Source organism: Hyla sarda, chromosome 3 (assembly GCF_029499605.1).
Source record: "Hyla sarda isolate aHylSar1 chromosome 3, aHylSar1.hap1, whole genome shotgun sequence".
Taxonomy (NCBI): domain Eukaryota; kingdom Metazoa; phylum Chordata; class Amphibia; order Anura; family Hylidae; genus Hyla; species Hyla sarda.
The window spans coordinates 370706476-370719806 of NC_079191.1; the positions used below are offsets into that span (position 1 = coordinate 370706476).

A 13331-nucleotide genomic window follows, 5' to 3' on the forward strand; every position below is an offset into this window, starting at 1 on the left:
TTTCTGTTCATCCAATAAATCTAATTTCACTACTAAAATATTACTGTGTCTTTCAGATATTTGATAGCTCAAAATTAAATTGCTGATCCGAACACCCAAATATTTATAAATGAAAACGATGAATATTGTCAGGGGTGCCTAAACTTTTGCATACAACTAAGATGAATAGAAGCCATCTTTACTGCATGAACCATCTATAACTCTATCCACTATGTCAGAGAGCTGCCAAACTCAACAGCAGCCACTAGATGGAGTCACTGACTACATCTACAATCCCTATACCTGAATGGCCAGTGTCTTTTTAATCCCAAAAACAGCTGCTCTGGCCGATTGACTTCTGGGCGTTCTAATTCAGGATCCTCATCTAGTAAACAATAGCACCTAGTTGTCAATGTATTCATATATTTCCTGGAGGAATAAAAGAAGAATCATGCTAAGTTTAAGAAATGTTTTATGCAATGCAGAGTTTAAGAAATCTTCCTCCAGCAAGTAGTTACTAAAACAGCCTTTGGCTGTCCAAGCATGCTGGGAGTTGTAGTTCTGCAACAGCTGGGGGCACCCTGGTTGGGAAACCCTGCTCTATCCTGTGAATAAGTTGTCTTTTACTGGACAATGCTTTTAACTTATGGGATATCTTACCGTGCGCCCCAAAAGCATGAAAAAAAACTGCAAACACATTTTACTGCTGTTGCATACTGTCACTTTATTAACTGTACAATGTGCACACAAAAAGACACAGTATTTCCTGCTTAAGAGTTGTTAGATATTGGCTACATAATTATACACTGAGAAGGAAGACAGATTGTCCATGATATAGGTTGGAAACTGCAGCATGACATTTTTGCACAACAGCCGACACATGCCATCCACTATTTCTTAATGATATCCCTAAAATCTAATCATTTAAGACACACACAGGACGAGACACAAGACTACAAAAACTATTGCATCATATTACTGTGACACGGAGTAGTATGCATATTCTCACAACTGTGCAAAAATACTGTTTTTCTGATCATCTCAAATGAAAACAAAAATTACCACGTAAAAGAAAAGAGTTTCACAAAAGTCAAAAAGGTACGAAACGGTCAGAGGCTTCAGAAGTGACGTCCCAAGTATAAAATGGGCTGTGCTAAGTGAATCACAAAAAATAAGAAAACGCACGTACAAATAATCAAAGGTAAAAAAAATAAATAAATCTGATCTTGTTGCATGTTTTCCTGTATTGCAAATCATGTCCTGAAAGAATTTCATATGAACATGGTCAAATTTGCCTGCTGGATATGCACAGTGAAAGCAGACAATACTTATACAGAAGAAAAGAACATTTTGGTGATCGAATTGGATAGATATACACTAGATATCTAGATATACACTATTCTCCATAGGATTCATGCTTATTCTTCTGTTCCTGGGACAGTTTCTAGGTTATTACCTCACAGGGAATCTGTCAACTCATATTTATTATGTGTGCTGCAGATACCAACAGAAAGGTGACAGGATGACAATATCAAAAATATATCTTTATTAGTGTTGATTTGTTTTGCCGCAACTTTTAGGTTATGTTCCTACCTGGCATATTTTGCTGCGTATTCTATTTCCCTTTGAAGTCAATGGGTAGGAAAATACGCAGCAGCAAATACGCAGAAAAATACGCCAGGTGGGAACGTACCCTTAAAATGACAATTTTCTCTCCATGCTCAAGTGTCAAGGAGCTGGGGCAGAGCTGGTTACGTGTAGCAGCATCACTTGCTTCTGGGTCCCCAGCCATGACTGGTTGGTTAACGCACAGGGCTTGGCTTACAGTGCCTCCAAATCCATTGCTGTGGCACTTAACCATCTCAGCCCCACCTTCCTGACACTTAAAGGGGTACTCCGCTGTTCAGAGGTTGGAACAAACTGCTCCGAACGCCAGAGCCGGCAGCTCGTGACTTCACAGCCCCGCCCTCTCACAACATCACGTCCCGCCCCCTCAATGCAAGTCTATGGGAGGGGGCGTGACAGCTGTCACGCCCCCTCCCATAGACTTGCATTGAGGGGGCAGGGCATGACATAATGAGTGGGCGGGTCTATGATGTCACAAGCTCCCTGCTCCAGCTTTGGGAACAGTTTGTTCCAAACGCTGAGCATCGGTGTACTCCTTTAAGTCCAAGGTAAATTTTATCATTTTACATTTTGTGAAAAACCCATCGACACTAACAAAGGTACGTTTGATATCTTTGTACTGTCGCCTAATGGACATTGTGTGCAGCTAATATCACATATACACGTGCTGACAAATTCACTTCCAATCCGGTAAACATGGAAATCTCACAACGGTACCATAATATACCATGCCGCCCCTAGCCTACATCCGAATAGCATACCCTCTATACACAATAAATTAGCCAAAAACAAAATTCTACATTATAGTTTGGTCCATAGATTAACCATTATAATACAACTCTTTACTATATTCATATTATTATTTTTAAATAAAATCTTTGATAAACCATTTTCTTCCAACACCTTCTCAGTCCAACCAGGACTTAAAGGGGTACTCCGGTGGAAAACTTTAATTTTTTTTAAATCAACTGGTGCCAGAAAGTAAAACAGATTTGTAAATTACTTTTATTAAAAAAAATCTTAATCCTTCCAGTACTTATTAGCTGCTGAATACTACAGAGGAAATGCTTTTATTTTTGGAACACAGAGTTCTCTGCTGACATCTCGAGCACAGTGCTCTCTGCTGACATCTCTGTCCATTTTAAGAACTGTCCAGGAGTAGGAGAAAATCCCCATATCAAACATATCCTGCTCTGGACAGTTCTTAAAATGGACAGAGACGTCAGCCGAGAGCACTCAGCAGACAGCTCTGTGTTCCAAAAAGAAAAGAATTTCCTCTGTAGTATTCAGCAGCTAATAAGTACTGGAAGGATTGAGATTTTTTAATAGAACTAATTTACAAATCTGTTTAACTTTCTGGCACCAGTTGATTTAAAAAAAATAAAAATAAAAAAAAATTTAAAACAGTTTTCCACCGGAGTACCCCTTTAAACTATAACCAAATCTTTCTATATGAAGTATGAGATATGCAGAGATCAGCCCATTATATGACTTATATAGGATACATATGTTTTTGGAGTTCTAAACAGTTAAGCCCTTATGCTATAGTCTGTCAATAAGGCCTAGTAAGACAGTGCTATGTCTTTAAAGCAACGCCGTGAAGAATCAGTAATCCACACTTATTATTAATCAGATTTTTAGTTGGAGGACTTCTTTAAATGGCACTCCGGTAGAAGATTTAGACTTACGGAAGCCGCGATCATCTTTGTCTATACTTCTTTATGAGCCACGTGATATAATCATTGAACACCCAAGTGACTTCAACACATACTATATTAGGAGAGTCCAAATCATGGCTGCTTCCACTGTGCAGAGGTGGGGGTCAATTCTAAAAAAATAAAAAATAAATTACACTGGACTCCTACAGCTACTGGCTTTACATATTATTCATCTCCTCCATCCTCATCAATTTTATTTTATTTTTCTTTAAATAATTTAATTTACTATGAAATCCCTTCAGTGCTCGATGACATGCAGCCATTAACATCGTGTTGTACTACAGACTAGACTGGCACTGAAATGTAAAAGGAAACTGAAACGGCAGAGATTGGAACAAAGAGGGACCAGACATGTGTTCACTGTAATTCCCTTCCTCATTTCAAGTCCCCGTCGCCATCTCCTTGGATCGATTTCTTGATGCGGAGTAACATAGTAGTCAGCCATTGGTCCAAACGGGATATGGAGTCGAATTCCTTCACCTGAAAAAAAAAACAAAAAAAAAAAAACATACATCTCTATTACTTTGTTAATTTTATCCTTGTTTTAGGGGAGTGTTTCCCAACCAGGGTGCCTCCAGCTGTGGCAAAACTACAACTCCCAGCATGCCCGGACAGCCGTTGGCTGTCCGGGCATGCAGGGAGTTGTAGTTTTGCAACAGCTGGAGGCACCCTGGTTGGGAAACACAGTTTAAAGCTCAATTAGGATGCACTGGGAAATAGATTAGCCAGGTGAGTTTTGTTTTCGGTAGAAGGATCAACCAATTCTTCAAATATCCGCTCAGGATATTTTAAATGGGACCTGTCAGATTCAAAAACTTTTTATATGTGTTTTGCATCCCAGCAAAAACATTAATCTTTCTAATATGCTTCATTAAAAAAATGTAATTTCCTTTTTATAGAAATTATGGCTTACAAAAAAAAGTCCACTAGGGGTCCCCATACCCTGTAGAACATGATCCTGTCCGACTGCAGCATCATCTTTGTCCAGGCTGAAACAAAGTTCAGGAAGTGAGGACAGTGCTCACTCTTGTCCTGTCTATCGGACTCCTGGAGAGGAGGGGGTTACAGAGCAGCCTTCAGTGACTGGATGAAGAGACACAGCACAGCAGACTCAGGGAGGAAGTGAATGCATGGTGAGTGGGAGGGGGGTGCCAACTAACTTGCTAGCAGAGATGGCAGATAGCCGCCAGGACCACCCAGCTATGACCCACGCTCAGCTCCTGAACGTTTGTCATAGAAGGGGAGTGGGACACTGTCGTCCACAAGAGGTTAAAGGTTGAATTGTGGAAGGTAGAAGTGATTCCCACGCCTACTGGTAGGTGGTATAAGCTTTGAGCCTAAAAAAGTACCTTTGCGCACAAAATAGCGACTTTTGACAAAAGTCGCAAATGATAAATACGCGACCACTGCATGGTCAAAAAAAAAAGTTCTACGGGTAGGCAAAATGAGTGAAACTGTATTTTAGGAACTGTCCAGAGCAGCATATGTTTGCTATGGGGAATGTCTCCTACTCTGGACAGTTCTTAAAATGGACAAAGATGTCAGCAGAGAGCACTGTGCTCGTGTTGTCAGCAGAGAGCTCTGTGTCCCAAAAAGAAAATAATTTCCTCTGTAGTATTCAGCAGCTAATAAGTACTGGAAGGATTAATATTTTTTTTTAATAAAAGTAATTTACAAATCTGTTTAACTTTCTGGCACCAGTTAGTTGATTTAAAAAATAAAAATAAAAAAAAATTCCTCTCTGAGTACTCCTTTAACCCCTTCCCGCTATTGGACGTATGCATACGTCCAGGCGAACTACACGTTTGCGCAAATGGACGTATGCATACGTCCAAGCGATCTCCTGCTCTGCCGCGGGCAGCGCAGGAGATCGCGGGTGGGACTCAGCTGTCAATCACAGCCGGAGTCCCACCGCAGCTACCGGGGCCGCGATCGTGCCGGTCCCGGCAGCATTAACCCCATAGATGCCGTGATCAGTTCTGATCACGGCATCTATGGTGTTTGCAGGGGGAGCGCTCTCCCCCTGCCCATCAACTGCGGCGCCGCGATAAAATAAGGGGGATCGGGGGTGTCCAAGACACCCTCGATCCCCTTGAAGAGATAGGAGTGAGGTGGCAGGGTTGCCACCCCTCCTATCCCTGCTATTGATCGGCGGAGCGACCGACCAATAGCAGACTGGGGGTGGGGGGGTTAAAGTTCGGTTCCCCCCCGCTATGCCCACCCATCGGTGTCCGGGCACAGCGGGGGGAACCGTGTAGTAGCGGCGGCGGCAGCGGTGGTCACTTACCCGGCGGCGGCTGTGATCATGGCGGCGGTGGAGGAGAGTATGGCGCCGTGTGTCCGGGAGTCTGTTGCCTAGCAACATCTGCAGGGCGACAGTTTAGAGAGTGGTCTCTAAACTGTGGCCCTCCAGATGTTGCAAAACTACAACTCCCACCATGCCTTGACAGCTGTTTGCTGTGTTGGCATGCTGGGAGTTGTAGTTTTGCAAGATTTAGAGGGGTTCAGGCTAGAGATCACTGACAGTGGTCTCTAAACTGTAGCCCTCCAGATGTTACAAAACTACAACTCCCAGCATGCCCAGACAGCAGTTTGCTGTCTTAGCATGCTGAGATTTGTAGTTTTGCAACATCTGGAGGGCCACAGTTTAGAGACCACTGTCAGTGATCTCCAGCCTGAACCCCTCTAAATCTTGCAAAACTACAACTCCCAGCATTCAGGAACAGCAAATGGCTGTCTCGGCATGCTGGGAGTTGTACTTGCGTGCCTCCAGCTGTTGCATAACTACATCTCCCAGCATTCCCTTTGGCAATCAGTACATGCTGAGAGTTGTAGTTCCGCAACAGCTGGAGGCACACTGGTTGGGAAATACAGAGTTAGGTAATAGGTTCTATTACCTAACTCAGTATTTTCCAACCAGTGTGCCTCCAGCTGTTGCAAAACTACAACACCCAGCATGCACATTCTGTCAGTGCATGCTGGGAATTGTAGTTTTGCCCCCCCCCCCCCCCCCTCCCATGTGAATCTACAGGTTACATTCACACTGGCGGCGGATTACAGTGAGTTCCCCGCTTCAAGTTTGAGCTGCAGCCGCAGCTCAAACTCCTAGCGGGAGACTCAGTGTAATCCGCCGTCAGTGTGAATGTAACCTAAAAACACTACACTAACATAAAATAAAGAGTAAAACACTACATATACACACGTACACTGCCCCCCCAGCACCACCAACCCCCCTTCCCCCCCCCCCCAATAAAAATGAAAAACGTATTCTACATCAGTGTTTCCAAAACGGAGCCTCCAGCTGTTGCAAAACAAAAACTCCCAGCATTTCCGGACAGCCATTGACTGTCCAAGCATGCTGGGAGTTTAGCAACAGCTGGAGGCACCCTGTTTGGGAATCACTGGTGTAGAATACCCCTATGTCCACCCCTATGCAAATCCCTAATTTAGGCCTCAAATGCGCATGGCGCTCTCACTTTGGAGCCCTGTCGTATTTCAAGGCAACAGAATAGGGCCACATTTGGGGTATCGCCGTACTCGGGAGAAATTGCCTAACAAATTTTGGGGGGGCTTTTTCTCCTTTTACCCCTTATGAAAAGGTAAAGTTGGGGTCTACACCAGCATGTTAGTGTAAAAAAAAACATTTTTGTACACTTACATACTGGTGTTGCCCCATACTTTAAAATTTCACAAGCGGTAAAAGAAAAAAACCCTCCAAAATTTGTAACGCAATTTCTCCTGAGTACGGAGATACCCCATATGTGGGCGCAAAGTGCTCTGGGGACGCACAACAAGGCTCAGAAGGGAGAGTGCACCATGTAAATTTGAGGTCTAAATTGGTGATTTGCACAGGGGTGGCTGATTTTACAGCGGTTCTGACATAAGTGAAAAACAAATACCCACATGTGACCCCATTTTGGAAACTACACCCCTCACGGAATGCAATAAGGGGTACAGTGAGCATTTACACCCCACAGGTGTCTGACAGATCTTTGAAACAGGGGTCTGTGAAAATGAAAAATAAAATTTTTAATTTGCACAGCCCACTGTTCCAAAGATCCGTCAAATGCCAGTGGGGTGTAAATTCTCCCTGCACCTCTTATTACCTTCCGTGAGGGGTGTAGTTTTAAAAATGGGGTCACATGTGGGGGGGTCCACTGTTCTGGCACCACATGGCCAAATTCTCTCTCCAAAAGCTCAATGATGCTCCTTCTCTTCTGAGCATTGTAGTTCGTCCCCAGTGCACTTCACGTCCACTTATGGGGTATTTCCATACTCAGAAGAGATGGGGTTACAAATTTTGGGGGGTATTTTCTGCTATTATCCCTTGTAAAAATGTAAAATTTGGGGGAAAACAAGCATTTGTGTAAAAAAAAATTTTTTTTTACATATGCAAAAGTCGTGAAACACCTGTGGGGTATTAAGGTTCACGTTACCCCTTGTTACGTTCCCCGAGGGGTCTAGTTTCCAAAATGGTATGCCATGTGGTTTTTTTTTTCTGTCCTGGCACCATAGGGGCTTCCTAAATGCGGCATGCCCCCAGAGCAAAATTTGCTTCCAAAAAGCCAAATGTGACTCCTTCTCTTCTGAGACCTGTAGTGCGCCAGCAGAGCACTTTTCATCCCCATATTGGGTGTTTTCTGAATTGGGAGAAATTGGGCTTCAAATTTTGGGGGGTATTTTCTGCTATTATCTTTTTTTTAAATGTAAAATTTTTGCTAAACCAAGCATTTTTGGTAAAAAAAAACATTTTTTTTTACATATGCAAAAGTCGTGAAACACCTGTGGGGTATTAAGGTTCACTTTATCCCTTGTTACGTTCCTCAAGGGGTCTAGTTTCCAAAATGGTATGCCATGTGTTTTTTTTTTGCTGTCCTGGCACCATAGGGGCTTCCTAAATGCGACATGCCCCCCCGAGCAAAATTTTCTCTCAAAAAGCCAAATATGACTCCTTCTCTTCTGAGCATTGTAGTTCACCCGTAGTGCACTTCAGGTCAACTTATGGGGTACCTCCATACTCAGAAGAGATGGGGTTACACATTTTGTGTGGTATTTTCTGCTATTAACCCTTGCAAAAATGTGAAATTTGGGGGGAAACACATTTTAGTGAAAACATTTTTTTTTTTTTTTTTTTTTTTTTTTTTTACATATGCAAAAGTCATGAAACACCTGTGGGGTATTAAGGCTCACTTAATTCCTTGTTACGTTCCCCAAGGGGTCTAGTTTCCAAAATGGTATGCCATGTGTTTTTTTTTTTTTGCTGTTTTGGCACCATAGGGGCTTCTTAAATGCAACATGCCCCCCAAAAACCATTTCAGAAAAACGTACTCTCCAAAATCTCCTTGTTGCTCCTTCGCTTCTGAGCCCTCTACTGCGCCCGCCGAACAATTTACATAGACATATGAGGTATGTGCTTACTCGAGAGAAATTGGGCTACAAATTCAAGTATACATTTTATCCTTTTACCCCTTGTAAAAATAAAAAAATTGGGTCTACAAGAACATGCGAGTGTAAAAAATGAAGATTTTGAATTTTCTCCTTCACTTTGCTGCTTTTCCTGTGAAACACCTAAAGGGTTAAAACACTTACTGAATGTCATTTTGAATACTTTGGGGGGTGCAGTTTTTGTAATGGGGTCATTTATGGGGTATTTCTAATATGAAGACCCTTCAAATCCACTTCAAACCTGAACTGGTCCATGAAAAATAGCGAGTTTGAAAATTTTGTGAAAAATTGTAAAATTGCTGCTGAACTTTGAAGCCCTCTGGTGTCTTCCAAAAGTAAAAACTCATAAATTTTATGATGCAAACATGAAGTAGACATATTGTATATGTGAACCCCAAAAAAATATATTTGGAATATCCATTTTCCTTACAAGCAGAGAGCTTCAAAGTTAGAAAAATGCAAAATTTTCATTTTTTTCATCAAATTTGGGGATTTTTCACCATGAAAGGATGCAAGTTACCGCAAAAATTTACCACTATGTTAAAGTAGAATATGTCACGAAAAAACAATCTCGGAATCAGAATGATAACTAAAAGCATTCCAGAGTTATTAATGTTTAAAGTGACAGTGGTCAGATGTGAAAAAAAGGGGCTGCGTCCTAGAGGTGAAAATGTGTCCTTAAGGGGTTAACAATGTAACACAATTTACTGAAAACTGATCAGTCCCTTTAAGACGAGAGGCAAAAATAATTACTTACAGCTTCGGTATACGCTTCGCTGTTCTGTTCTTCATGAGCTTCAAGCAATTTCTAAGGGAAAGCACACAGTAATGTCATGTGAGCACATGAACACACAATGGGGGAGATTTATCAAAACCTGTCTAGAGGAAAAGTTGAGGAGTTGCCCATAGCAACCAATCAGATCGCTTCTTTCATTTTTCAGATGCCTTTTCAAAAATGAAAGCAGCGATCTGATTGGTTGCTATGGGCAACTCAACAACTTTTCCTCTAGACAGGTCTTGATAAATCTCCCCCACTATATCCAGATGGGCACTTTATCAAATGCCTGTAGACATGTGCCAACCGCACTCCAATACGATTGGTACATTCACCCCGAGCCCCCGCCTCTACCCCCCACACTTACCTTTATAAGCTTGCATTCTCTTGAATCTGAAAATGCAGGGAACATTTCTTCATACTTCTCCACGGCAAGCTGAAAAATACCAGGAGACCAGTCACCATCCAATGCCAGCAATCCGGGGTGTCATGAAGCTAGATCAGTGGTCTCCAAACTGTGGCCCTTCAGATGTTGCAAAACTACAACTCCCAGCATGCCCGGACAGCCAACGGCTGTCCGGGCATGCTGGGAGTTGTAGTTTTGCATCATTTGGAAAGTTTGGAGACCACTGAGCTAGATCGTAGTGTGTCAGTATAGGAACACGTTCAGTTAGGCCTTGTTCACACCAAGGAATCTCCGCACGGAATTCCGCTGCACCAATGGTGTGAATGGGTCTACCGCTGATCTACCTACATTGCCGAATATTCCGCCACAAAAAAATCACCCACGTTCAATCTTTCGGTGGAATTTCGTGCAGACCGCATTGCGGCAACGGTGCAGGTCCGCGTTGTCCTAGTGCCGAAGGATTTTGGCGGCGGCCACAGACAGAATCTCCAAACCCAGAATATCACTGGGCAGAGATTCCGCAGTGGGAACATACCCTTAGTGTGAAAGCTCTGCTGGGCCTGGAACCAGTTTCTATGGGTTAAAAGGGGTTATCCAGGAAAAGAAAACCAGAAGTCATTTCTTCCAGCGCCACCTCTGTCCTCAGGTTGTGTGTGGTATTACAAGATGTCTCCATTCAGTTCAATGGAACTGAGCTGTAATACCAAACAGAACCTGAGGACAGGGGTGGTGCTGTTTATGGAAGAAATTTGCTCTGGTTTTCTATTCCTGGACAACCCCTTTAAAACTCTTTGCAGTGTAGTAACTAGAAGTTTACAAAATCTAAGGGGCAAGTCAAGCAGGGTGCAGCAAAGTCTGCAAGAGTGATGGGACATAGAGTACTGCTGTAGAAAAAAAGACTGCACTGTCATGTCAAACTGTTTACTGCTGCGGCTTGTGCTTTATATTACAGTCATGAGAAGAAGAAAGTGCACCATCTTAATTGTATGGTTTTGCATTAGGTCTTTAGAAGGTCTTAAAAGACGCGAACATTAAAAGGGGTACTCCAGTGGAATATTTTATTTTATTTTTTTTTTTTAAATCAACTGGTGCCCAAAAATTAAACAGATTTGTAAATTACTTCAATTTTAAAATCTTAATCATTCCAGTACTTATCAGCTTCTGTATACTACAGAGGTAGTTTTTTCTTTTTGAATTTCTTTTCAGTCTGATCGCAGTGCTCTCTGCCGACACATCTGTCCATGTCAGGAACTGTCCGGAGTAGGATAGGTTTTTTATGGGGATTTGCTTCTTCTCTGGACAATTCCTGACATGGACAGAGGTGTCAGCAGAGAGCACTGTGGTCAGACAGAGAATAAATTCAAAAAGAAAAGAACTTCCTGTGGAGCATACAGCAGCTGATAAGTAATCGAAGGATTACGATTTTTAAATAGAAGTAAATTTACAAATCTGTTTAACCTTCTGGCACCAGTTGATTTAAAAAAAAATAATTATTTTCCACTGAAGTACCCCTTTAACTTTGTGTAATTTGTGATTTACAAAAAGTAGGTAAAAATGAAGAAGTAAAGTGTGAAAAATGTAGTACATCCTTACTGGTTCCATTAGAATAAAGAAGGTAAGTAGCAGCAAAAGAAATTCCACATGGAGTTCCCAGGCTCCCCAGTTCACTCCCCAGTACACATGGAGTTCCCAAATCTTACCTCTAAGTAAAGCAGATGCACAATCTGATTGGTGGAAAATACCACCAACCAGATTGACTGAGTACAGCGACTGATGTAAATGGTGTGTATGTTACTTATATGTAAAATAAAAATATAAACTGCTCAAAAAAAAATAAAGGGAACACTTAAACCACACAATGTAACTCCAAGTCAATCACACTTCTGTGAAATCACACTGATTGACAATTTCACATGCTGTTGTGCAAATGGTACAGACAAGTAGAAATTATAAGCAATTAGCAAGACACCCCCAATAAAAGAGTGGTTCTGCAGGTGGTGACCACAGACCACTTCTCAGTTCCTATGCTTCCTGGCTGATGTTTTGGTCACTTTTGAATGCTGGCGGTGCTTTCACTCTAGTGGTAGCATGAGACGGAGTCTACAACCCACACAAGTGGCTCAGGTAGTGCAGCTCATCCAGGATGGCACATCAATGCGAGCTGTGGCAAGAAGGTTCGCTGTGTCTGTCAGGGTAGTGTCCAGAGCATGGAGGCGCTACCAGGAGACAGGCCAGTACATCAGGAGATGTGGAGGAGGCCGTAGGAGGGCAACAACCCAGCAGCAGGACCGCTACCTCCGCCTTTGTGCAAGGAGGAGGAGGAGCACTGCCAGAGCCAAGCAAAATGACCTCCAGCAGGCCACAAATGTGCACGTGTCCACTCAAACGGTCAGAAACAGACTCCATGAGGGTGGTATGAGGGCCCGTCGTCCACATGTGGGGGTTGTGCTTACAGCCCATCACCGTGCAGGACTTTTGACATTTGCCAGAGAAAGCTAAGATTGGCAAATTCGCCACTGGCGCCTTTTGTTCTTCACAGATCAAAGCAGGTTCACACTGAGCATATATGTGACAGATGTGACAGAGTCTGGAGACGCCGTGGAGAACGTTCTGCTGCCTGCAACCTCCTCCAGCATGACCAGTTAGGTGGTGGGTCAGTAATGGTATGGGGGGGCATTTCTATGGGGGCCACACAGCCCTCCATGTGCTTTCCAGAGGTATCCTGACTGCCATTAGGTACCGAGATGAGATCCTCAGACCATATGCTGGTGTGGCTGGCCCTGGATTCCTCCTAATGCAAGACAATGCTACACCTCATGTGGCTGGAGTGTGTCAGCAGTTCCTGCAAGAGGAAGGCATTGATGCTATGGACTGGCCGCCCCTTCCCCAGACCTGAAACTGATTGAGCACATCTGGGACATCATGTCTCACTCCATCCACCAACGTCACATTGTACCACAGACTGTCCAGGAGTTGGTAGACGCTTTAGTCCAGGTCTGGGAGGACATCCCTCAGGAGACCATCCGCCACCTCATCAGGAGCCTGCCCAGGCATTGTAGGGAGGCCATACGGGCATGTGGAGGCCACACACACTACTGAGACTCATTTTGACTTGTTTTAAGGACATTACATCAAAGTTGGATCAGCCTGTAGTGCGGTTTTCTACTTTGATTTTGAGTGTGACTCCATATCCAGACCCCCATGGGTTGATAAATTTGATTTCCATTGATATTTTTGTGTGATTTTGTTGTCAGCACATTCAACTATGTAAAGGTGAAAATATTTCATACAATTCGTTCATTCATTCAGATCTAGGATGTGTTATCTTAGTGTTCCCTTTATTTTTTTGAGCTGTGTATGTTTGTGCTATATCAGTAACCAA

The 13331-nt window shown here is 42.9% G+C and overlaps 1 protein-coding gene across 2 annotated transcripts in view; it reads right to left on the bottom strand.

Annotated features, from left to right (window-relative positions):
* Positions 1 to 677: 677 nt before the first annotated feature.
* Positions 678 to 13331, bottom strand: part of LOC130362784 (beta-soluble NSF attachment protein) — a 40409-nt gene continuing 27755 nt past the window's right edge. For both annotated transcript variants that reach the window (XM_056567806.1, XM_056567807.1), the window contains exons 9-11: positions 9911 to 9979; positions 9526 to 9576; positions 678 to 3803 (exon numbers count right to left, since the gene is read on the bottom strand). In XM_056567806.1, the coding sequence (XP_056423781.1) occupies positions 3699 to 3803; positions 9526 to 9576; positions 9911 to 9979 (225 nt within the window). In that variant the 3' untranslated portion in view covers positions 678 to 3698. The remainder of the gene's footprint in view (positions 3804 to 9525; positions 9577 to 9910; positions 9980 to 13331) is intronic.